Here is a 27187-nt window from a genome sequence, read left to right as displayed (position 1 = left end):
TGCAACTGTCACATGCTAAGGCTTTATCAGTGTGTCTCCGATCATGACATCATTCGGTTAATTTCCATTTATGGTACATGTTGTATTTTCTGTTTCACAAGAGTTTAGCCAAAAGAAAGTTGAATTCATCTTTAAAAATCATGACAGGAATTGGAAATAATATAGAAGAAAGGTTTCATAAAAGGTTTTGTGTATGAATAATGTTGTCGTTATGGTATTCAGTTGGAATTTGTATGTACAGGCAAACAAAAATATTAAAGTGGCTGTCTGTAGCCTAGTGTCCATTATTTCACACAGCCATGAAATACCCCCCCCCGTTTTTTTTTTTTTTTTTTTTAAAGAATGTCATTTCTTTAAATATTTTGAGCAAATGAAATCCCATCACTTTAATTGTGTCATGGAGGTAGAAAAAAAAGGAAAAACAATTAAAAAAGTGTCTTAGTAAGGTGTTGGACCACATTCAGAGAGGCTTCTGGTGCTGATTTTACTTCCTGCTCTTAAGTACTATATCATCCTAATAATATACAAGCCTATGTAGTAACATGAAAAAAGAACATTAATGTAAAACTAACCATGACATGAGACTGGTGAGTGTCAACACCACTTGAAAGCTCTCTCCTTGGCAGAATCCTGAGTAGAAAAGGTGAAATTGGCTAATCACGTGAAGACATCTGTATGATGTTTAATAAGACAATAATGTGCAAATTCAGCCAACACGATGACAGCACATTTCCACCTTGTAACTGAAGTTGTCTAAGGACAGTTTCATAAAAACAGATTCTGAGTTGTGAGGGTTTCATATGTGATATATATACGTATATATAAAAGAACCAATCCTATCAACTTGTATAGGGGATGGGCTACTAACCTAGACAGTGCCCTGGACAAGGGGAAACCTAGGGTTCTAATGATTTTTGTTGGACACGTGATGAGCCTGAATGGAACTTTCCCAGATGACATATTTCAATCTGAAAAAAAGTGTTATTCAAAACAGTGACTTTTTATGAAATCAACCGAAGGCAATCAATGAAATCACTCACCATCACCAAGAGGTCCTAAAATAATGAATACATGCATATCTGGGGGGAAAAAAGTGTTTCTTTTGTTTGCTTTATTTTACAATTTGATTTACTGATGTATGCAATTCATAACTACATAATCATCTCTAAACCATTTGTGCTTCATGGAGTGTATATTACTTTGTATGTCCCATACAGGGAAATTTGACCTGGGCGTAAAGTGTATGGTGCAAAGGTACATATTAAAACCACAGGACAGAAGAGAAAACAACATAATGGTAATCACAGACAGTTAAATACAGCAACAAGAAACAACACCAATGCATTTTGAGTTCAAGTAATCCTACTATATCCTACTGTATAAACTACAATATAAAAATACTTTTTTACTGATATTACTTATGTACAAGGTGGCACCGTGGTGCAGTGGTTAGCACTGTGGCCTCACAGCAAGAAGATTCTTTGGACTCACAGTGGCAACTCTCTGTCCGTATACATTATTATTATACATTATTCTATTTATCTCAGTAGCACTGTAATCTATCACGGGTGTTCTTGCCTCACACCACTGCAAGGACTTCAACTAATGTATGTATTATGACGTATACAATAGCCTACTTATACAACAGTTTGCATTCTGAGCAATTGATCTCAGCCTTCTGTTCATCACTGCCTTTTGCAATACGACATACCACAAATCTCCAACTAAACTATTATTACAAAATGTGTTATTTCCTCTTTTGAGGCAGAGTGCTCTTCTTTTCATTATCAGCAAAGGAGGGGTACATTGAATAGGCATCATAGGGAGGTGGGAAATCCCCAAGTTGGGGTACTCCTTGTTGTGGTGTGGTGCTCCAGCTCGGTTGGTTGAGCTCTCCACATGCTGCAAATCCATATTCAGCTGGAAGAGGTGGTTGTGTTACAGTAGGAGCCTCAGGCAGGACAACTACAGGGAGTTTGACCACTGGGTTTATTGCACATTTGATATCCAACTGAACCTGGGGAAAAAAGAGTGGTGTTCAATCTTTATTTCATTTTCCCCTGGTAAAAGCTTGTATTCTTGATTGGAAACTTCTTGATTCCTCCAAATGAGGAAAAACCATAGTGAACTTTACCTTCAGCCTGTACTCCAGCTTGATGATGGAGCAGTTCAAGATAGAGGGAGGGAGTTCTCGTGGGATGGAGATCACCTTGGTCACAGTCTCCCTGCTGGAGGGTGGAACAGCCTCAGTCTTATTCTTAAGAATCTGAGTAGTGCAAACTTTTCTGTGCCCCTGAGCAAAATAACTCTTTTTCTCATAGAGTGTGAATTTGGGCTTCACTGAACGACTTGCGTGGTTGCTGATTTCCACTGTGACTTTGAGATCCCGACCTGTGATATAAAGAATGGAAAGCTAGAGTGAAAAAGCAGTATTTCAAAACTGTTAACATCGATATCTGTTCCCCTCAGAGTGACTGCTCAGTTTGTTGTTAAAGAAACACAGTGAATATAAATACCCTGAACGTATCCCATCCTCTTGGTGTGAACATCCACTGAAACATCTCCAGAGCCAAAAAGAATAGCTTTGTCCTTGCTACCATACTGTGGCTCCTATAAGAACAAATCCCAACCATGTATTAAAGCAGGATGACAGTTGTCTCCTCATCTTGGACATATAACATACATTATAAAAATGATTATACTTTTATGGATAAATGGTTTCTTACCATAAGCCCGGGAATATTCATGTCCGGTTTGGAGACAAAGGCAAAGTGGACTTTGGTCTTTTTTGTCATCTTCATTGACTGTTTAAGCTCTGCCCTCAACTTGTGAACAACTTTGCCTACTGAGGTTTTGAAGGATGATGGGAGTTTTCTATGAAGCACAATAACAGAAAGTGTAAATTATCTGAGTTGAAATAATACATCAAGCTAAAAGAAAGAATAAGTTATGAAAAAAAAAATTATGAAAAAAAATATGCACCTGTCAGGAATATTGAAGGAAAAAGGAAATACATGTCTTCCTTTGCCAATGACTTCAGTGCCTGGAAAAATAATCATTTATTTTAAGTCTTAAACAGTACCATGAGAGTCACCAATACTGTAGTCATTATATTTGGAACAGTTTGTGTGCATTATATGTAAAGATTGTATTAATTTGATACATTACCATCTCGCCTTGCTTCTCTCAAGATGTGATGTTTGACTTGATAATATTTCTCATCAGCCCAGTAAACATAATGCTGATATTGCCCGTAATGTTCATGCCAGCAAACCCGAGCTTTTCCTTCTGCCACGAAAGTAAGTGATTGGATTTTAGTTTCTTTGGAAGTCTCCACAATGATTCTTCCATTGATGGTGTCTCCGTTTGTGAAGGTGTTCTTGCTGTTGATGGCATCGTATTCAATGAAGAAGTTGTTGATGGTCATCTCCTACAGAGAAATGCACAGAGGAAAATCTGATTGTCCTACAAGCACAGAGAAACCCAAGCTGTGTAAAATGCAGCACAGCGCTGCTCAACACTATTTATACCACTTCAAGCATGCAGTTCTTGTTAAACCTGTTTTTTAGCATACCTGCTCCGATAAACACACAACCACACACGATGATGGGAAGAATCATTAAACTCTCCACAACACCACTTATTTATTCTTAAGACATCAAATGCAGCAGCTTGGATGCAACTGGTTGGGAACACTGAAAATGATGTTCACACTGTTGGTGAGAATGAGTTGTCCTGACAACCACTCTGGGGAGCTGAGAGTAACACCTGTTTTTAATCAAGGTCTGCAACTGTCACATGCTAAGGCTCTATCAGTAGCCATGTTTCCATCCAAAGTGATTCGAATTACTGGGAAATGCGCATTAAAAGAAATTCGAATCATGTGTGTTTCCATCTACGGACTTTGCATCCCCCCCCTCCCGGCCGGACGGACGGACGGACGGTCTGATTTGAACACATTAGCGCGATTTAGCGCATATGTTTATTACCGTCATAACGCGACCCGTGTGTGTGTGTGTGTGGGAGAGAGAGAGAGAGAGAGAGAGAGAGTTGCGCCGCCCCAGACTTTATTAATGATAAACGCTGGATTCGCTGGTTGATAAGTTTGGTTTTTACTGAGGAGGAACTATGAAGAACTGTGCAGTAATCACATATGAAGGTGTGTGGGGGCTTTTATTTTGCCGTGGCGATGCGCCACAATTAATTAATTGTTGTGTGACAGCGGAAACCCTGATGTTGTCTTGTGAGTGAACTGCAAACACGGGAGTAGACGGGGTGAAAGTGCGCTACGTCACACTTGATTCGCATACAGCTGTTTCCATCCCATTCGAATCAACCAAAACCCGGCCATAGCGAGCGTATTTCATTTTGTGCGAATCAGAGGATTTTAATGCGAATCACGGCGTTTCCATCATCATTTTCCGATGCGATACATCTCGATGCGCATCTAAACAGCTGATGGAAACGCACCTACTGTGTCACATGACATATTTTCCGATCATGACATCATGCAGTTAATTTCCATTTACTGTTGTATTTCCTGTTGTATAAGAGTTTAGTCCAATTCATGGCTCAGTTTATGTAGACAATAATATTAAAATGGTTGGATGTGGTGTCCATTATTTGACACAGCCATGAAATAAAAATCTAATTTCAATATTTTGAGCACCACAGATGCAATTCCACCACTTCCATTGTGTTTCATTGGGAAAAAAAGGGTTCTGGTGCTGTTTGTAGTTGCTACAGTACAGCATAATCCTATCAGCCTACATACACTTTTCACAAACAGTTAGGGATATCTGACTTTAAGGTGAAATTTATGGACAATGTAAAAAGTTGATGTGATAGTGATATTATATCAGGAAAATAGGGCATTATGGAATGGCAATTTCTTCATCACAAACAATTTATTGAAACAAAAACAACAGTGGTGGGTATACCACTTGATACTGCTGATGGATTGTTAGGTGTCGTCTTCATCTCGTGATGTCAAAATATGAACAGCATAATGAAGAGGACTGTTTAAATACAAACTGTCATTGAACCAGAACATTTAGTGGTCGATTCAATCAGACACTTGTTGTGATTTTTGCGGGTAATCACATTTGTTAGAAAACAACATGTTAGGGTTATAAATACTGAAACATTGAACAGTTGGAATGACGTGCATTCAAAGGTTTAGAGAAGGTCACATTAGGTTCACCTGTAAAGGCTATAGTGCATTTTCGGTGCATTCTGAAATTCATCCAAAAGTCGATTACCCCAAGTAGTAACATATTCTGTTCCAGCACAGCCTTTAAGATGTTTGTTGTAGTACTTTACTGTTATAATCCAACACACACCATAATATCATTGCTCAGAGAAAGATGGTCATGTGTTTGTCTGATTAGCTTTGTCTTGACCTTAAGGGTGTGGGTTTGATGTTGAGAACACAATAGTGGGATAGAGCATGCACATCCAAAGTATTGCAGGACTAACAAACAAATAGACTTTTCGAAAAAGGGTGAAGTCTGCACACTCTTAATTGTAGGTTAAGATCAGGATCCATCCTGATGAAGATCTATGAGATCGAAACGTTCATCTTATAGCCTGCAGTAAACATTTGATTCCCATGTTGCCAGGAAATGTTCCAGTTACAGTAATATCTATTGTTTGTCTAAAGCCAGAAAGCAAATGAACATGTATCTACTTAATGACATACTTGTTTTCCTCATCAATATACAAAAGGTAGGGTTACAGTGATACAACGGGTGATACAAAAGGTATGCAGAGCAAAGGCTTAGACTGGTTCCTGTTTAAAAACTACATAAGGCCCGGTGCTCCAAATGCCACCACACATTACATCATATCACTATACTACTACTAATATTTCCCCTGGAAAGCAGAGCAACATTTCAAACACAATAACCATATGTATACAATAGATTTGGAGCTCTAGGTATCAGTGTAAGTCGGTGTTTGCACCTGCGTTAGTTGTAGAGATTAACTGTCATTAGTCATCCTGTCATAGGATTAAGGTGCAAGCTCCATTTCTGTTGCTGTAGTTTGTGCAGCAAGGCCGACTCCTATTACAAATGCTAAAACCAGTAGTAGCATAGGCAGGGAGGGGTTACAAAGTCCACCCCCTGATTCAGTATTGTCTGTTATACAAATACATGTAGCCTTTGTTAACATCAGACAGAGTGAGTCCATGTAAGCAAATCCCAGCAAAGGTGAGCAGAGGTGCGCTTTAATTTTTAAGAATCCAACTTTTAGCTTGAATCAGAGTGGATGTGCTCTTTCTTTCAAAATGTATTGATTATTAATTTAGCATTTATGTTGCTTGGTTTGTTTGGAAGAGGGAGTCCTTTTAAGTTAGAGAACACATTTGGATTATCTCACTGCCACTACTTTATCTCATTTGTCTTATCTGTGACCATAAAAAAATATTCCACTAGGTAAAATGTTACATGGCCCAAATTTACTGGTTTAACTGATGTTGTCCAATACACCCCCAATGTTTTTAAACCAGAGCCTAGGACTACATACAACTCAGGTTATTGTCACAGAAGGACTTTGAGATACTTGTAATTCAACTACAAAGACTCATTGTTAGATAAACTGTGGAGTGACTAATACCTTAACATAAGCCTGCATGCGATGTTTACTTTACATTTACGTTGCATTACAAAACAACCTTTGAGTACATAGTTATTACTAGTACAAATGTGGGTTGTAGCAACAGCAAATCTTTCAAATAGCTCATTTAATATTCTTAACTGCAAGAAATTGCATCAATCTAGCTCAAGGCAGAGCTTAGGTTTTTCTAATTAAAATAAGAATTTATTTAATATCTGTCAGTAAAACTCATCTTCCTTTTGCCCACTTCTTTGCCATTTTCAATATGTTACATCATGACAGCAGAAGTAATAAGAATATTGATATAACTGATTTGTTTGTAGCAGATTTTTCATTTCACTAGCAACAGAAAATGTACAAATAGGAACACAAGTTGCTACAAGCTTCCTATTAGCAGGTATTTTAACAAAATGGTAAACAAGCTTATGAACAAAATAGTGGTAGGATTGATGACCTCAGCTTGTATTGTAGCATGACTATCTGGAGCAGTTTGTAGCTCTCCAAAGATGGAGCTCACCTTGCTCACAGTCTCTTTGCTAAATACTGTAACGTCTAAGAATATCTTTTAAGCAAACTCTCAGGCAGTCCTAGGTAAAGAAACTCCTTTTCTCATTTTATTATCTCATTGGAGCCTCTGAAAGATGGTTGCTCATTTCAGCTATGACTTGGAAATACACACCAGTAATGATATATGAGGAAAGGAAAGGAAATTTCCAAATGATAGAACACCTTGATCGTCATAACTTTTCTGTGTTAGGATTGTGGGGATGCTGGACATAATACACTTTTCGCACAACCTGTAACCAAGGTAATACAAAAAAATATTGTCAAAGATGTGAGAAAGACAGTACCCTCAGAAAGAAATTTATATAAATGAAAAACAGTGTTACATCTATCAGCAAGCTTGTGCAACCCTCAAGGAAAGTACAAGATACACAGACACTATAAAATGAACTATATGTACATATATATATATGTGTGTGTGTGTGTGTGTGTGTGTGTGTGTGTGTGTGTGTGTGTGTGTGTGTGTGTGTGTGAAAAAGAGTGTTACATCTATCAGCATTGACCTTGTGCAACCCTCAAGGAAAGAATGATACACAGACACACCCTGAACTACAGGTCAACAATGTTCACAATGACTGGGTGAAAGACCACTGGATGCCAAATATTGACTCACGACTTTAATGAGAGGCTATATTTGAGCAATTAAGGTATGTTATTAACTGCCAGAATCCAAAATTGTCTTTCCTCTTGAATAATAGAGCGTGGTTGTTTTCTACCAGAACCAAATCACTATCATGACCCAGAACATGACCAGACAGTGGTCTCTGATATGAAGTGATCAATGACATTACCATCTTGTCTTGCAAATTTAGTCATACCATTCAGTCAAGCAGGAGTAGCACCTGCTTTGATTCAGGCTTGAGACTGTCACATGCTTAGTCACCTGACATATTGCGCAATCATGACATTGAGTAGATTTGCATTCACAGCACATCTTGTATTTACAGAAATCCAGAAATCCTGATAATAACCATGGCAGACTTACTGGTCAAATGTACATCGAACGTCGTAGGTAGAAAATGGGAGATTTTTTTTTGACTCATTTAGTAGTACATAATGAGACAAGATAATACAAAACAATATTACAAAGGCCGTAAGTTCATAATAGAAAAATCACATCTACAATCAAACTGCGATGAAATGCTTATAGATTATAAAAACAACTGTACATACATGTCATTTCATTTCCCTGTCACAGATCACACAGAAAGAGGAGCTGTTCAATTCAACGAGTTCAGTCATGATGAGCATTTCCCTTTTCTCCCTTCCAACTGATTAACTTATCTTTCTGCTATCATAATACTTTTCTAGGAGACATGACATTTCTTGTGCACAGATTAATCCCATAAGAAATATGCATGATGCAAAGCTTTTGTTGTGCTTCATTCACACTGACAGTTTTAAAAAAGAACGTTAATTTACTGATCTAAATTACACACTGTAAATGTTAACTATAATCTTGCTGTGTGATGATTATAGTTCAGTGACCATCACATGTCACAAGGTGGCAGCAATGTTTTTGATGACATTGCAGTTGTGGATGTAATTTGTGTGAGTGTATTTTTGTTTCTTTAGAAATGTCTAAATCTGATGTGTCTCCATGTGAAGGTATAATTACTGCTGGCATCAAGTTCTGGATGATCATCTTACAAAAGTAAATGGTGAAAAAAAGTGGTGAAAAACAAGAAGAAACTTGCCTTGTGAAGACAGCAGTGCAGCCGGACTGTTGATATCCGACCTCAAGCATGCAAAAGTTGTCAAACCGGTTTTTGTTGCAGGATCACAGCCATACAGTGTGTGAGCCTTTTGCCGCTAACTACCTGCTCCGAATCACCGCCATGACCTGGGAAGTATAGTCTCTGATATTAATTAACAATGTTACCATCTTGTCTTGCTAATTTTCTCTTATCATTCAGTCAAGCAAGAGTAACACCTGCTTTGATCAAGGTTGGACCTGCCATATGCTGAGGCTTTTTAAGTGTGTCACATGACACTATGATGTCAAGTAAATGTCCATTTGCTGTACATAATGAGAGTTTACATCAAGGAATGTTCCAGCTAAATTATTAGGCCTACTATCTGCACAGGTATATTTCCTCAGACACTCCAAACAAACCACAAATGTGTATATACAGTATGTATAATGTTCTTTCACAGGGTTTATACAGAAATTCTTAAATTGAATTTAATACCTTTTAATACCTTTTTTAATACCGTCACAGTATTTTTTAATACCAACACGACTTCGAGCTGCAACTGTAGTGGCAACTTTTCAAACTGCAGTGTTGGGGGTAACTAATTAAAAAGTAACAGATTACTGTCATTTTCTTACTTAACTTTCTGAGTGACTAAGTGTAGTAGGCAAATGCTCACAATTCAAATCAAGTACCTGTTACCTGTTAGGGGGGTGTGCTTAGGGTGGTGACACTCAGCATTAACAAATTATACAGTATACAGGTGCATCTCAATACATTATAATATCATGGCAAAGTCCATTTCCAGAAGTAAAGCCAACATTTCTGTAGCCTATTAAAAATGATTTTTTTTTGGTCCTTTGTAATATTTAGATTTTTGGGGATACTGAATTATAAGTCTTCATTTAACGTTAGTCATAATTAGTACAATTAAAATAAATAGAATAAATAAAGACATGAAATGTTTAATTGTTTGTGTTAGTTTCACTTTTTGAATTGAAATACTGACATATGCCTTGATAAACTTAACCATGATATTCTAATGCACCTGTGAATTGGAAATAATAGAAGTGATAGGTACAGTATATAAAATAATTAATTACTGCATACATCTTGACGGCTCACCTTTACTTCATTTTTAGCCTTCTGTGATTACGTTTGTCTGTAGCTACAGCACTTTGGAAACCTTTGTGTTTATTTAAATTGGGCAGAGCTCTGTGGGAAACACCTGCCCGACACAGCAACATAGGGAACCGTGCACGTCTGCAGCGCACAGCTGATACTCGTGCACGAAAAAACAAGCGGGTCGCAGTCGCACCGAATGCGCGCAGCTACGGTGCTGCTTTCGGTTGTGAGCGTGCATGTCGCGCGTCTACATTGGATATTGTATAATCGGAGCGAACTATGAATGAGGTTGCTTCACTTTCACGTGATTATCAGCCTGTTCAACATTTTACTGACCTGACGTCTTTTCACATACTGTATGGGCTTCCTTCACCTTTCAAACAGGGCAGAGCTCCGTGGGAAACAGTAGGAGACACCGAGGGAGAATCTTGGTCTGACCCAACACTGACACATTGTGATCGCGCATGATGCGCATCTATATTGAAAGTAAAGACAATACATCGGTCCGGTCCCCCATGCACACACGTTTTAACCAAGGCAGCAGCCAAAATCAGCCAGGCGGCACGGTTTTAGACTGAAGCGCAAATAGTTTTACTGCGAACGCACACTGACCGACGTCACATCATTGATATCGCTCTGGTCCTACTTGCACATATAATTTATAAAATATAGGCTAAATAAATTCACGGGATTTTTAGGCCTGCACTTAACACAAATGGGAACAAACTCATAGTTGGATACTGCTTCGAAAATTTAATACCTCGTCAGATGACATTTATTACTTTTTAATACTTTTTAATGGCCTTAATTTTTGCTAATTTCATTTACTACCTTTTACAGTTTTTCTCGATTGTTTACACACATTTTCTGAAACCATGCCTCATACTCTCAGAACTCTACACATAAATCCAAAAAATCACACACAATGGGCAAAACCCCTCACTGCTCCTGCAAAATGAAACTTTACATTCAAAACAATGTTATTTCTTCTCAAAATGCTATTTTAGTCTCAAATGACACACACAAACCATCATATGACTAGACATTTATAACAACCAGTTGAACACTGATGTGGTCAGTGTAAAACACTAGGATGAATGGAAAACACTTCTACTCCATTCCTCATAATGACTTAGGTTTTTTTTTTTTTTACTGTAACTACAGACAGTACATATATAAATGTGTTGTAAAATTTTAGAATATTGTTTTGATACTCAGAACACTCAAATACACCTTAACAAATGAAATGTGTGAAGACGCGACCGAGGTGGTTGTGTGACTATGCAGCCATGCTGATCTGACCACAAAAGAAAAAAAAAAGAGTCGGTTGGGGTCAGCTGGTTTACGGCCGAACAATTTTGAAAGTCTGAACACATCATTTTGACAAGATGAGACTATTGTAATATGTAGCTCACCTAGTAGAGCAGCATTCTTTGTAGTCAAAGACTTTGTTCTAGTCTAGGTTCGAATCCCTCTATCAACATGCAATTTTGGTGATCAATGCATTTTCTTTTGTCATCATCATTATGATCACTGCTATATATGTGTGTGTGTGTGTGTTTGTGTTGTGTGGCCTCTCTCTGTCTCTGTTTAGTTTCTCTCTTTTTGGTGTCAGTCCATCACTGCCTGTTTCCCTTTTTTGCTAAAGCTCTGACTGCTAATTGTAAAACTGTGTGACAGGTGTTTACCCATGTGATGAGTCAGTGTGCATAGTAGGGAAACTAACTTTAGAATTTTGAATAACAGTGTGTTACTCGTGAAAACAAGAGATTTTCTTCAAAAAAATTGTGCCGAATGCAGAGAATTGTGTGTAGTGTTTTGAAAAAAGTGTGTTATAGAACTGCAAATTGGGTGTAAAGCAGGAATTGTGCTTGTAGTTTAGCAGATTTGGTCAAGGGAGTTGGTGCATGAGTTAGATGTTGAGGCCATTGTGTCTCAAGTACCAAAAATTGTGTGTAAACAATCGAGAAAAACTGCAATACCTTTTACAACCCCGCGGGAACCCTGTTTCAACAATGGGAATCAAATATTGTTCAGACATTGTGTCTCAACACTGTTGCAAAAGTGTGTGTGTGTGTGTGTGTGTGTGTGTGTGTGATAACAGCTTTGTCCAACTGACAGTTTTGCAAGTGATCAGCACATCAAAAATATTTATTATTTTAAAATTTTTGGTTTTATAGACATTTTTTACAATGGGTTACGGTTAGGCTTTGTACCATTTGTTATTCATTGTACATAAAACATTGTAAACTTACAATTGAAAAATCCCATTCATTTCCTTTAGAACGAATTCTTAGCATGGATACAAATATCTATATAAAACTGTTATATGAACTGCTCACACATATTCATTATAAGAACCACTGGGGGAAAAAAGGTAAATGACTGTGTCACAGTGTTTTAATGCAACTTAAAAGGCAAGGTTTAATAGGGTTTAAATATATTTCCAGTTACAAATCATCCAGATAAAAACAAACAAACACTATAAAATGCTCAGTTATGGTCAGTCTCACCTCACAAACAAAAAAATAAAGCTGTATCTGAAATTGGAGAAAGACCACTTGTCATACTTTGTTTACAAGTTACAATTGGAGACATCTTATCATGACTGCACAATAAACTCCCTTTTATAGATTATGTACTGTATCAGTAAATACTGCAGTCTAATAAATAGCCTCACTGATCAGAATATGCTGAAAAAAATCTCACTTTAGAAAACAAAAACCCTTCACCACAATATAAGAATGATATAACCTCTATTTCATTTATTTGAAATGTGCATATACCTTCAGTTTTGTCACTAATATTTGGTACCATAGTCTGCCAAAGGCGGGTACATCCCATGTGCTGCATAGGGAGGAGGGGGATCAGAAGCCTGGGAGGCTGCTGGTGGCTGTGGTGGAGGGATGCCCCAAGCCGCCCCCTGTGGGTTAGTGTTCCCGAATGGTCCAAAACCAAAGTCGGAAGCAACAGGTGGTGGTGCCACAGCAGGAACCTGAGAGGCCGGTAGGATGGTTATATCAAATTTGATCGTTGGGTTTGAAGCATATTTGACATCGAGGTAGACCTGTGGAAAACACAGCTAATGTTACACTGTTGGATTTCATTTGTTTTGCCTCATGTCTCCAGAGCATTAATGTCCCTCTTCCCTAACAACAGACCAACTTATTTCTCTGGCATCAAGAACACTTTTTTTAGAAGACATAATACTTTTTGTGCATAGTTGTGTGAGAACAAGTGCACACATAGAGCTGCTTACCTTGAGTCTGTGCTCTGCTTTGATGATGCTGCAGTTGTAGATGGAGGGCTCCATATCAAGGGGGATGTTGATGATCCTTGTGACATTTGTTTTAGCAGAAGGGGGGATGGGCTCTCCCACCTCTTTTAAGAGGTCGTTAGTATGGAGTCTTCTCTTCCCTCTGGCAAAGAAGCTGTGCTTGCTGTACACACAGAACTTGGGCTTGATTTCACGAGAGGAGTTGTTCTGAATGAGGGCCACAACTTTCAATCCTTCACCTAAAAGAAGACCAGAAATGTGAAAGTATCCTTATCATGAAATAGGGGTGGGAGAAAAAATCGATTCACATAAGTATCCGATATTTTCTTTTGGTGATTTTTAAATCGATTTCTTCTTTCAAAAATCAATTTAAAAAAACATTTTTTTATATTGTGCAACGTGCCTTAGAGAGTCCAGGTTTTGAAAAGGGTTTAAGTTCACTTTATAATGGAGTATGTTAATTTATAGGCTCCTACAGTATTTGTGTGCAGATAAATGTTAAAATGTAGCAGTTTACCTCAGTCTATATCTCATTTTGTCAGAAAGGTTTCAGAAGCCTGTTTTTTGTGTACTCTTTTATTTTTACCTCTTTTATGCAGTCCAGGCTTTTGAAAAGAGAGTAAACATATATATTGCTGCTGAATAAATCTTAAAAACCGAGGTGTATTTTTTGGGGAATAGGCTGTAGACAATCATAATCATTCAACTGTTTCACTGGTGTTAAAAATGTAGACTAAAAATCGAGAAAATCGGCAATATCGTAGAATCAAAATTTAAATCGAATCAGCATCCAAAAGATCGTAGAAGGATCGAATCGGGAGAAAAGCATATCATCCCAGCCCTAGCATTAAATTGGTAAGTATCATTATGAGAGCTCTCACCTTGTAAAAATCCAGTTTTTTCGATGTCTACATCCATGGATACTTCTCCTGAAGAGAAGAATTTCAGCTTCTTATCCTTTGATTCATGCTGTGGTGCCTGAAAGACCAGATTCATTAATACAACACTCTTACAAACATCAACAGTTTTAGACTTTATTCTGGTGCCTCAAATTGTCCTGCCCACTGCCTTCCCCTAAAATTAAACAACTATTCTCACAGGTAAACTAAAATATTTCAATTTAGGGGCGGTGTTTAGCTCAGTTGTTAGAGCACCCTCCCCATGTGTTGAGGCTATAGTCCTCGGCCCCGGTTCGAATCCCGCATCGAGCGGCCCTACCCTGCGTGTCACCCCTCCCTCCCCTCTCTGCCTCCCATTTCTTGTCTCTCTCTCTCAACTCTCCTGTTCATTAAAGGCGAAAAAGACCCAAAAAATATACTTAAAAAAACATACATATATATATTTCAATTTAAGGATATTGCCAAACAGTGCAAATTTGTGTGTTCATCCCTTTACTAAAATACACAATCAAATAGCCAGTCCTGATGTGATCGACATCAACATTGCCCAACACAACTTGCAAGTATTATACAGGGTCGGATTTTGGTAACTCAACTATCAACAACCAGAACTGATTTTTTGAATGACTGCAAAGAAGATGTTACCCAGAACGTACCATTATGCCAGGCATACTGGAAGCATCTGCTTTTGTCACAAAGTTGATGTTAGTGGAATCTTTAGTTGAAATCCTCATTGACCTGCTCAGCTTTGCTATCAGGGAGTATTTAATCTTACCAGTAGCCCCAGTAAAGGAGGAGGGCATGTCCCTTTAGCATGAGAGAAAGTAAGACAGAGGAGCATGAGAGACTGATCAGAAAAGAATAGGCTACAGAATAGGCAAGAAAATATATTTTTGCAAGCCTTTTAAAATCATTTGATTTAATCTATTAACTCAAAGTGAACTACATCAGCAAAAAAATACTTAAGTTTCATATATTAGCCTATTACTTACTGGTGAGGGATTTGAAATGTGAATGGGTAGACGTGGGATCCTGGGGGAACAACCCTGCTGTCTGAAAATGTAGAAACAAAAGTGACACTGTGTTTTTGTCAAATTTGAAGATTGTGATTGGACTGTAATGTAATAATACTAGCCAACAAAATAATATAGGGGCCAAGGTGGCTTGAAACCACTACATGGGATCTGAGTACAATGAAAAACAAAACTGAGCCACGTACATCAGAGGCTGAGGCAGAATTGTCAGATACTTACATGTGTCTCCATGCTGGTTTGTCAGAACTGTTTGGTCTTCAGTAACTAAAGTGAAAGAAGCACACTTTGTCAGTTTGAGCAATTGACTTAAATATTAGCCTACCGCCATTCATTTTTTGAAGGACAAATCTACAGATTAAGCATTGGTCTGAAAACGGCTAACAAATGGCTGATCAGTTAATTGATTCCATTGCTAAGACACAAAAACTGGTGCTTGTGGCACGGTTATTGAAACCACTAACTCATGTAGCCAATCTACTGCTGAATCATGAGTGCATTGTCTGCTTTACACTGAGCTTGCAATTCTAAAATACACTTTTTGCAAATGAAAACACACGGTTATCTACATTACACACATCATTCAAAACTACAAGCCTGTGTGTGTTGTTTGCTAAACACTGCCACAGAAATACACACTCGATTATCAATCACTTGCAAACAGAATGCAACTGTGAAAACACCTGTAACCAATGAGATCACTTGAAAATCAAAACTTTAACCCAATAAATAGGATTCTGTTTGCTCTCTTTGGTTTGCATAAAAATGGAGCCCCGTGGAGAAAGAATCAGATGCAGAGGTGTTCATGTAAGAGGAGGAGGACAAGAAAGAGTAGGAGAACCAGGAGAAGGAGCAAGAGGAGGAGGACAAAAAGGACAAGGAGAGGCAAGAAGAAGAAATAGGAGAAATGTCACAAATGAGATCCAGACGACTCTAACCAACCATGTTATCAACCATGGGCTGAGTCTGCAGGAGGCTGGTCAGAGGGTCAAACCTCATTCTCTGATGTTGATAAGGGTCTGTGGCTGACTGATAAATGTTTTCTACACTTTTTTATTTGACAGTCTCGACAGTTAACAAAAGGGAGGCTCTTTTCAATTCAATGGTAATGGCTGTGACAAAGTATTTTTACCCACTTAAATACTACCACTATCTAAATACTAGTAAAATACTCGTGCAACATAGTCTATCTGCTAACAGATTCAACACAACTAAACTTCCTACATTTAGACTCTTGTTTGTCCTCACAAAACCAACCCCCGCCTCCCCTATGTTTATTGAAAATTCTTGAAATTCCTTTCAAAAAGTTTCGCACATGAGAAAGATATATCACACACCTACCAAACATCAAAAACTATGACAGCGCGTGGCGATGCGTGAAAAAAAAAAAACATGCCAAACCTCTGGAATATTTTTCTTGGACGAAGTAATGTTTGAGGCTGAAGTACTTGTCCTTGGAGTGGTAGACAACAGTAGTCTGCCCGTGCCGCTCGGTCCACAACACCTCGGCTTTCCCTTTGAACTGGATGAGCAGAGAGTCTATCTGGCACTCTTTGTTCACCTCCAGAGTGACCTGACCAGAAACCCAGTCGCCGTTGGTAAAGGTGTTTGCAGCATTGAGTTGAGGCTTGTAGGTAACTTTTAAGCTCTGCACAGTGGACGACATGGTTGCGCTGCTGAGAATACGTTAAGCTCTCCTCCAGTTTCCTCAATGGGGTGTGTCCTAACTTCACGGAGGAATCAGCTATTTACTTCCCGCTATCTTATGATTTTGCTGCCTTCAGAAAAATATTGAGGTGTTATTGTTTCTTAACTCTACTAAAACGTATTCATATTGAAATTGTAAATTGGGACCTCTAGCGTCAAGAAAGACCTGGGTCTTGTGCAACCTTCAGCAACACTGACGTTGCCAGTGATATTTTATCTGCTCCAATCAATGAGTATGTAGCTAAAATAATTGTAGTGTAATCAACAGATCTCTCTCTTTTTTGATTGTGTCGAGGAAAAACTTGGAGTTGATGATCCTCATAGGGAAGCCAGTGGGTGTGGCTGTAATTTGAAACTCTGGAATGGGCACAGTCACAGATGCCTGCTGTTTTATGGGTGTTGTTGTTTTACGGTTTGAAAATGTAAAGTAGGAGATATAGATAATGAACCATTATTGACAATATTCCATATCAATCATAAATTAGATTAGTTTATTATTATTATTATTATGGTCAATGCCTTCAGTTGTGCAGTTTATTTGTTATTGTCAAATCCAAAAGTAATATCATTCTGTGATTAAAGATTACACTGTAGGCCTATATTATACTTTTCAAAGGACTCATTGATTGTTTAAATTATCAGTTGTTTTCTCCGAGTAATGCTAAATGATTTATGGAATAAGATACCTGATTATGGGGCTGTAAATAATCCTTCATTCAATTCATTGAAGTGTTAAAACAAGTAAGTAAAGCCAAGTAGGCTATAGTTCACAATATAGGTGTATAACATTTCAATATTGCTTGAACTTAATAATAAACTTTATTTATAAGCACCATTCATGACATAAATAACAGTTCTTTAGTGTTTTACATAAAAACCCCAGATAGTTTCCAGAAAATATTAAAAGGAATCCACTATCTTTAGCTAGTTAGTTAGTTAGTTCATTTATTGTCCCTTTTGGGAAATTCATTTGAGTTTCTGAACAAAGATATGAAGCACCTTACATGCAATGGCAACAGCAGTGACATTGGACAACATCCACAGTACATACATAAACATATGGCCTGCAGATTAAAAAATCTGATTTAGTTCTGTGATGGCTGAAGGTATGAGGCTGTTAGTTAAAGCAGATATCAGTGGAATGTTTTTGTTACTATAAGTCCTAAATAGTCCTATTTTCCGTCAGCAATCACTTACATGAAGTATTTCAGCCTAAACACGAGTCTCTCCGTCACTCTGCTCTGCTGTAACCCGAGGAGAAAATTTTCCTTGTGGGATACAAGTGTTATCCAATGAGGGGAGAGAACGGCATGAAGGGCTGTGTGTGCAGCCAAGGGATGCGCGTGAATGTGGTGACGTAGCACGAGGACCAATTGATGCCTGACAAGGGCGGGGGCTGCTAACTCATGGTGCGTTCAAGGAAACTCGTACTTTGTGTTTTTCCTTCCTGTGAAGTCATACCAGTTCGATCTGGTACGAGTTCACGGGTCGGAAGTTACGAGTGGCCGTTATAGGGAACTTTCACAGACAACAGGACGGTAAAAACACGAGCTACGGGTTACCTGGAACGCTACCAAGTCGTAGTTGTGACTTGAAGCTGTAACTTACGGTTTCAAAAGCCTGCCTTGAACACAGCATTAGCCGAAACGGCCGTGCCACTGATATCTGCTTTAACCGTGATCATATCTTAGTACTCTATCTCTCCGTCAAGGGCAGTAATGTGAAGTACTGGTGTAGTGGGTGTGTGTTGTCTTGTATTATTGTGTTTGCGATGCGTGTGATGGCTTTAGCATTTAACTGAGTGAGATTGGGAGTGTTCTTTCTAATGAATCGTTATTGCCATTTGTCTGAATAAAAGCATAGCCTACATTTGCTCATTAAATTATAATGGTATTCAATCCCTGACATGAAGTCATGTGTTATACCTTCAAATGATTCATGACTTTCCATTAAAACCAGTCAAGGATGGGTACATCCCATATGCAGCATAGGGTGGAGGTGGAGCAGACGGGCCTGGTGCTGTTGGGTTTTGTAGGAAGCTGGTCCCTCCTGCCCAGCCTGAGTTTGCAAATGCTCCAAACCCATTGTCAAAATATGGAGGTGGCTGCTCCTCACCAGGCCCCTGCACAGCGGGTAGGATGACTATAGGGAACTTGATCTCAGGGTCTAAAGCGTACTTAACGTCCAGATAGACCTGTGATAGAGAAAGAATCAGCACTTAATATGTCTATTGTGGAGTTTTGTTGACATAAAGACATGCTCTGATGTGTTTTGGAAAGGGAAATACGCACCCTGAGCCTGTACTCGACTTTGAGGATGTTGCAGTTTAGGATGGACCCACACTCTGTGGGAGGGATGGTGATGGTCCTGGTGACAGTCTGAGCTGCAGAAGGTGGGATGGCTTCACCCACCTCCTTCAGGATGTCTTTGGTTTCAACTCTCCTCTTCTTTTTCGCAAAGTAGCTGATCTTCTTATACAAACAGTACTTGGGCTTAATGTCACGAGATGATTTGTTGTGAATGGAGGCCACCACATTAATGCCTTCCCCTGGAGAGAAAAGAAGAAACACTCAGTACACAATAATCTCACTCTGAAATTGAAGCCTATACAGAGGTGATGGCAGTAGTTTCATACTGCATACACAAATATATCTGCTTTAATCTTACAATGTTACAGTGTAGGTAATTGCATTTTCATATTTTGAAATTCAACTTTTGATTTGAATGAGAGTGAATATATGCTTTTTCTCTCTTCTTTCAAAAATGTATTGATTATTAAGTTAACATCTTGGTGTGATTTAAAGAGGCTTCTAAACTAGAGAATATATTGGATTATCTCCCTGTCCCCACAATTCTGATATCTTGTTTTCTTATCTACCATAAAATGTTAAGGAAAGGGACTTTGAACTACTTGTGATTGTTAGATAATCTTTGGAGTAAAGGCATAAATTCAATACCTTGGTAGAAGCCTGTTCGTGCAATGTTTACATCCATGCTCACTGTTCCTGATGTGAAGAGCTTCAATTTCTTATCAATGATATCTTTCTGTGGAGTCTGACAGACAAATTACAAATTCATCAGAACTATTATTGGTGCATTAAAGTCAAACAGCGGTTGTGATCTTGGTCTGTGTGTTTACTGTAAGTTTTGTACCATCAGCGAGGGATCACTGTTTAGGTTTCCTTTGTAGATAACGTTGAACTTGGCCTTAGCTTTGCAGTCCATTCTCATGGACCTGCTCAGGTTCGCCTCCAGTGTGTACAGGATCTTTCCATGAGTGCCCTTGAAGGAGGAAGGGAGCTCTCTGCAAGACATGACAACACCATGTATGAAACAGCCCACACAAGTAACAATAAATAAGCATTTACATGAAGCTTTCTTGTTTTTCCCTTAAAAGTAATTCAAGAAGAACTCACTGTGCTGGAATCTGAAAGCTGAATGGGTAGACGTGGCTTCCTGGACCAACAGTGTTATTGCCTGTAAAACAAAGTGATTTAATATGGCTTCCATCAGCAACTGCAGCATGGCTAATAAAATCAACTAAGACATACTATTCATCTGAGCCACAGAAATACAATGGGTCTAAAATCCAAACAGCCTATTGTAGATTTTTCTTAATTTTGCTGTTTCAATGCAGATGGTGAGGTTTATTTAAACTCTGATATGCACTCGTGTTTAAGAATAAAATTCAAAAAGAAGCTATTTTGGTTCAAGAAATGAGATGAGACAGGCATGGGTACATTTAGGCTCATTTAAAACAAAAAAAGGTTAAATAAACCACAGAAAAGCAAAAGACCACATTCATACAATATAATTTAAGAAGTCTCATTACAACAGATTGTGCTACATTGAATGGCATAGTAAGTATTGCACTTACCCTGGCACTCCACAATGAGAAATTGCTTGACGCTGAAGTACTTCTCCTTGCTATGATATACTATAACTGTTTTTCCATGATTCTCAGTCCATTGAACTTCTGCTTTTCCCTTCATCTTGACACAGAGTGAGTCTATTTTACAGTCACTTGTCAGCTCCAAAGTAACCTGTCCTGTAAGACAATCACCACTGCTGAAGATGTTGCTGTTGTTTATGGGATTATATCCCACTGAAAATATCTTAACACTGTTTGACATGATATACTGTGTGGCTGCAAAGCAAAGCTGTGAGTACAAGACAAGAATGTCTGGTGAGATAGTAAAGACACAGATTTTATAGTGAGGTGAGCCTGTGTGTGCAGATAGACATCCTGGTTTTGGTAATAATTAAACCACGGGACTTCAATAAATCTTCCTTACTGACCTGATCCATCATAATAAACAAAGAATAACTGGTTGTCACAAAATGTTGTGGATAGAACTGTCACATACATGTTTCTTGAATAAATCAACACAGTGCTTAAACATTTCCATTAACAGTACAGAAGTGCTTACAGCTTTAATGGTAATATATGCGGCTAAAAGCTACAGGTGACCCTCATTACATGGGAGTGTCCACCACGTGTCAAAGGCATTTGCAATGATCATGTGGGCTGATGAAATAATGAGTCCATGGAAACCAAGGGAGGAGCTTAGGTACTGTACACCTACTGTTTTTGGTCATTGTAATGGGAGCAATATTATAAAGAACATATTTTGACAAGGATGTGTCTAACCCCCAATCATCTTTAAATAGTGAAGTTGATTGATATATTACTTATAAACCATAATTACAAAGTGCTTCATGGTTACCAAAGAACATGCTATATTGTGCCCTGTGCACTGAAATGTAAGAAGGTTTATTGTATTACAGCTGAATACATTTCCTAATACAAAACAAAATAGTGTAATTTGAAAGCTTGAGTGGTGACAACTGCAGATATATGGCTAAAGTATTTCTCAGGACACTGTCACCAGTCCAAGAGTCATCCTGGACACATGGTAATGATCTACAGTAGTAACTTTCTTCACCTTTAATAGTGATAACTTTCTCATGGTAAAGACATTTTTTCAGTATCAAATTGACATGTTTGTGACATAGGGAAATAGAGGCGGTAAATAAATGTGTAATACGGAACAGTGAGTTAACAATTGAAGGCAAGCCAGGCCTCCACTTGAAATCTGATCCTCACAGTCTAACTATGCCCCCTACAGGAAAACAGATGGAAGGTAGCCTACTGTCATTGCCACCAAGACACAGCTGTAAAAGGCCACAAGCAGAAATAAAATTGGAAAAAATATTTTAAAATATTAAAGGAGTACAAGTACATACAAGATACACTACTCACAAAAAGTTACAAGAGTACACCTAAAATGCACTATAATATTAACAGGTAAGCTTAATTTGACCTTCCCTATGCACATGTCCAACTATTCAACGTTTCAGTTAACATAACATGCTCCTCTCTGACAAGGTGATTAACCACAAAAATCACAAGCGTCTGATCCACGAATCCACCATTAAATGTTCTGGTTCAATGAAAATTTGTATTTAAACATTCCTCTTCATCATGCTGTTCATATTTTGAGATGAGACCGAGACAACACATAATTGATCAACAGTACCTGGCCAATGCAAGGCTTAAAATGATGGGATGTTGTCAGAGGGAAGTTGCCACTGAGCTTAGAGTGTCACAGAGCGTCATCAGCAGGTTGCAATAGAGAGAAATGGACTTCCTTAGGCCACATGAGTTATTGAGACATTGACATTTTTTGGTGTACTGACCACTGTTGTTAGCTTTTGTTTCAATGCATTGTCTGCAATGAAGAAATTACCATTCCAAACTTGTAATGAAATGCCCTACTTTTATGATGTAATATCACTGTAGCATGAACATTTTCCATAAATGTCACATTCATAGCACACCAATAGCATGATGAATTTAAATGACACCTTACAGTCCACCTGATGGGGGAGCAATTATTATTCATTAAGTCAAAACAGCTTCTGCTGTGACAGAGTCACTCTTTAGGCAACAATATAGACACATTATGATTATCGGCACACAGTTCAGTTGACTACAGGGTGGCCCGAATTTGACCACAGGAGGCACTGAGAATGGATGCTATGTTGCTATAGCTGTCAAGGTGTTAGCTCTTACTGCAAAACTGCTTTATACAGCCCATTAAACAGTCACATTAAAAAATGTTGTCGTCATCATCATCATCATCATCACCTGGACCACTTTGACCTTTCCTGCACCCAAAGTTTTAATCAAGTCATTTTATAAAATAAAAATCTTCTCTACGCAGTTAACATGCAAACTGATTTGACAAGTTATCATGCTACAAGATATGATAGAAGTTGAGATGAAACAATAAAATATACATAACATTAATTGAAATATGAAATAAATGGCTTTAGCATTAAGAGGTAATAATATTCAAACTGTAACATCCCTCCTCTCATGTTTCTATGACTTTGGACATCCAGATGAAACTAAACATCTGCAATAATCTAAAAAGCAACAGTAAATACTGTAGATACAACACAGACACACACTAGGCATGGCGGTGGCAGTGTGTCTGATGGTAGTATGTTGTTTTACGGCAGTTTCTACCAAGCAAACTTGGTTCCTTTGGCCTGTTAGTTATATACAGAACTGAAGAGTCACTTTCTGTATAAACAAAGCACTATGGTGTATACAGAAGCTGACAATACATTTCTACATATATTTTATGCTTCAATAGATCAAAATACTTGTTTAAGTCTTAACAATGAGAACCTGAATTGTGTAGATTTAAGGATGACCATGGAGAGGAAGAAGGAGCAGTGTACATTTCCTCACCAATCTCTCCTAATTTGAACTGCCCATAAAAAACGAGTCCTTCGTCGCCGGTAACAGTCAATAGGCTGTTAATTGCAAGTAAGAAAGTCAAATGTGCAGTTACAGCACACATACAGAGACATGCATCAAAATCAAACAGTAGAGATCAAAATGTGGGAAGAGATACAATTTTGGCATTTTAAAACACTCGTGAAAACAAAGCCTGACTGGTACTGTAAATGGTTTGGTCTGTTTCTTTATTCGAAGCAGAAGTAAGCGGAATGTTTGTGTTAATATAAGTCTTAAATAGTTATATCTTCCGACAGCAATCACTTGTATAGAGTGTTTGGTCCGAAACACGAGTCTGTCAGTCACTCTGCTCTGCTGTAAACCGAGGAGAAAACTTTCCTTGTATCCTACAACCTTTATCCAATGAGGAGAGAGAGCGGCATAAAGGGGCGGTCCTCTCTGTGTGTGCAGCCAAGGGATGCGCGTGAATGTGGTGACGTAGGGACGAGGGCGGCGACTGCTAACTCCATCGGCTGACAAGAAGTTAGCCAAAACGGCCGGATCGCTTACTTCTGCTTTAAGGTCTAACAGAAACACATACCAAGTTCATCTGAGCCACAGTCTGCTTCTCTCTGTGCTGCTTTTCTTACATGGGACTACACTAGGTTCATGTTAATTATGATTTTTTGGCATAGGTACACTGCAACAAGTGCTAACGTGAGTGAAGCTGTCAGACCTGATTCAGATTCTGCCCTCAAAAGACTTTTTCAAATACCTTGAAATACTAATTTTTTTTTTTTTCAAAACAACAATATCCAGATTCTGCTTTCAATGCCAACATTTCATTACCATAACAAATTGGAAAAGAGGCAACTTTTAAAAACAAACAAAATAACACCATAAAAATTGGTTTTGCAGCCAGACAATGTTTTTTTTATAAAAAGGCAGAAGTCATCCCTGATTGGGTTGGGTGAAAAATCCTGAGAAATAGCACAACGCTCTCCCAACAACAACAGTGTAAATAAAATGAAGTTGCAACAGCACAACTCCGAGGAGTGTAGTTGATTTGAATCAACAGGTAAAGTAAGTGGAGTCACATAGTGACACACGACCAAGTTGTGAGGGAGAGAGAGGGAGGAGGGAATAAATCCTGGTGAGCCCTTCTTCTATATGTACTCACAAATGAGGTTGGGGATAGATTGGTAGAGCGGGCTCACACAGTATGATGGGAAATAGAACTGAAAGATCGGGGACACACCATCCACCGAGGCTCACCTGCAGGAGACACAAGAAATGAACATAAACAGATGTGAAACTCAGAGTCAATAATTAAAATTTGTTCCTAAATAAGTTGTTTCCACAGTAACAGTGGATCACAAACAAATTAACTATATCTCCCAGTATAAGGCTTTCCTTAGTACTACCAACCTCAATTACATATTCAACCACCAGGATGCTGCAGTTAGAGATGGAGAGTGCTGCAGATGAGGGAATAGTGAGCATGAGCTCAGTGTACACGTCAGAGTTGTGAGCGCTGATGGGCTGTCCGGTCGTTGACTCCAGAATCTTGGAACAGTTATTCTTGGCAGCACTGTTGGTGAGAGAGTATTTCTGCTTCTGCTGCAGCTTCACCTTCGGAGTAACTGTACGAGTTGTCCCGTTGCTAAACTTGCAGATTACTTTCACAGTTTCACCTGGAGGAAGAACAGACGTAGTGTCAGGAGGACAACCTTTGATTGCTTCATGCAAATGGTTATTTCTTGAGAAAGCAAGAATGGATGGATGGATGGCTGCTTTAATACCAGGAATGAAAGCTTTCTTCTCTGTTCTGGCTGTCATATAGAGAGGATTGGAGGTACAAAATAGAGAACACACTGTCGTCTGGTTGGAGCCTGCGAGAGGAGCCTGTACAGGAGAGAAAAATCAACAGATTTGATCCACTGCGTTAACAACATGATACAATATGCACCAGTGAGCTTTAACTGCACCTATAAAATGCCACCATAAACAAAGTTTCTAATGTTCTCACCACCATTTAGTTTTGTATTGGCTGCTTTTATACCTCCACCATTTTAATTGTGAATTACACAGTGAAGCAAGAGCACAAATTATGAACACATTTAAAGAATATTTCATACATATTTAGTTTCATTTATTTTCACCATAGTGAGCTCACTCAAATCCTCCCTGGAATTAGTGTATGGCGTTATGACTCGGATTGTATTTCTACCAATTAGGGATATTTTACTTAGAACAGGACTAAAGTAGTGCATAAGTATGACCTTCGGTCTAATTCTAAGTTCTCAAACATCGGTTCAGTTTTATTGTTGCATTACACATCAAAGTGGTCACGTAAAAACAAGCACTGAGACACATAACTGTAGAGAGCTTTTGTTAATGAAAGCAGTCACACCCATACTTTTCTTGTTGGGAAAGGTCACGATATAAAGTAAACGTGGGAGGGACATGGAAGGTTGGCAGAGCTGCTAGTTGCCCTGAAGGTCCTGGGTGAGTTATATTATCAAGTCACACATCACTCACCTGCAGCTCTGGCTGGTTCATATTAATGCGGTGCACAAAATTCAGCACCGTCTCAAATTCCTTATTCATATGCCATGGCCTCTTGATGCCCACTGTCATATTGTAAAGTATTTTTCCATGAACTCCGCAGAAGGAGGATGGGAAGTCTCTGCATTGACACAAAACAATTAAAAATGAAAGAAGAAACAAAGAGATCTTGATTGAAGCATGAGAGAGAGAGAGAAAAAATACACACAAAGTTCTGCAAAAGCTCGATGATAATGCATTAAGATCAGATAAAAGCCTATAAACACACATCTGAGTTGAGAATGGACACAAGAATGGATAAAGCAGCTCATACCCACCCCACCGGCAGCTGACATGAAAACGGATACATATGCGTGCCAGGCTGAAGTGTCACGTCGGTAGCTGTGAGAGAAAGACAATAGTTAGGTTCACCATGACTTTTATTGCTGATGATTGTCAATGTTGCATCCGAACAAATACAGGGCATACTGTTGTTGGTTTGCATGAGGATCGCTTTTGAATCGAAGAGCTGCAGTTTGCAACTGTGAACCCTCCGCCGTCTCCTCCTTTTCCTTGATCCCCCTCCGCCGGTGGTCCAGTGGACATGGACCTCTCCTTTCAGATGCATTGATATACAAGTTATCTTTGTATCTTTCGAGAGGTCGAAGGTCACTTGTCCAGTTATTAGATCGCCACTGGAGACGGTATTCTTCTCATTTGAAGCGTTGAAATTTATATTGAAATTCTTGAAGGTCTCCTGAAACATCGTTAAAACCTAAGTTAAGTAAAAACAACAACAAAAACACGCGCGCAACGCACACTCACCGCCAAGCCAAATAAACGATGAGCTACGATAAAAGACACTGTGTCAAAAGCAAAACTACTATTCTCCTTTGAGGAACGTTGGCTCAGTTTTCGTCAACAAAACTGCTTTACAGACCGCGCAGGCGCAGAATGTACCAGGGCCCAGCCCA

The 27187-nt window shown here is 38.7% G+C and overlaps 4 protein-coding genes across 4 annotated transcripts; all 4 read right to left on the bottom strand.

Annotated features, from left to right (window-relative positions):
* Positions 1-1521: 1521 nt before the first annotated feature.
* Positions 1522-3498, bottom strand: LOC146981627 (arrestin domain-containing protein 3-like). Its single transcript, XM_085787029.1, has 6 exons — positions 3169-3498; positions 2983-3043; positions 2727-2874; positions 2517-2610; positions 2135-2391; positions 1522-2017 (listed from the first exon to the last, which is right to left on the bottom strand). Exons 1-6 carry the CDS (start codon positions 3425-3427, stop codon positions 1748-1750), a joined length of 1089 nt encoding a protein of 362 aa, XP_085643155.1. The 5' UTR covers positions 3428-3498; the 3' UTR covers positions 1522-1747.
* Positions 3499-12534: 9036 nt separating this feature from the next.
* On the bottom strand, positions 12535-16907 carry LOC146981626 (arrestin domain-containing protein 3-like). Its single transcript, XM_085787027.1, has 7 exons — positions 16610-16907; positions 15431-15475; positions 15170-15230; positions 14834-14984; positions 14160-14256; positions 13261-13517; positions 12535-13068 (listed from the first exon to the last, which is right to left on the bottom strand). Exons 1-7 carry the CDS (start codon positions 16872-16874, stop codon positions 12802-12804), a joined length of 1143 nt encoding a protein of 380 aa, XP_085643153.1. The 5' UTR covers positions 16875-16907; the 3' UTR covers positions 12535-12801.
* Positions 16908-18590: 1683 nt separating this feature from the next.
* Positions 18591-21123, bottom strand: LOC146981625 (arrestin domain-containing protein 3-like). The gene is made up of 6 exons (XM_085787024.1): positions 20793-21123; positions 20332-20392; positions 20069-20219; positions 19873-19969; positions 19207-19463; positions 18591-19109 (listed from the first exon to the last, which is right to left on the bottom strand). The coding sequence occupies exons 1-6, from the start codon at positions 21046-21048 to the stop codon at positions 18852-18854; spliced, it is 1080 nt and encodes a 359-aa protein (XP_085643150.1). The 5' UTR covers positions 21049-21123; the 3' UTR covers positions 18591-18851.
* A 2906-nt stretch (positions 21124-24029) lies between these two features.
* On the bottom strand, positions 24030-27127 carry LOC146981624 (arrestin domain-containing protein 3-like). Its single transcript, XM_085787026.1, has 6 exons — positions 26703-27127; positions 26552-26615; positions 26208-26355; positions 25469-25571; positions 25095-25360; positions 24030-24941 (listed from the first exon to the last, which is right to left on the bottom strand). Exons 1-6 carry the CDS (start codon positions 26977-26979, stop codon positions 24843-24845), a joined length of 957 nt encoding a protein of 318 aa, XP_085643152.1. The 5' UTR covers positions 26980-27127; the 3' UTR covers positions 24030-24842.
* Positions 27128-27187: the final 60 nt, after the last annotated feature.

Source organism: Trachurus japonicus, chromosome 9 (genome assembly GCF_045865225.1).
Source record: "Trachurus japonicus isolate A0001 chromosome 9, Traja_1.0".
NCBI lineage: Eukaryota > Metazoa > Chordata > Actinopteri > Carangiformes > Carangidae > Trachurus > Trachurus japonicus.
Note: the sequence above shows the minus strand (reverse complement) of the source record. Positions and strands in the feature narration are given on the sequence as shown.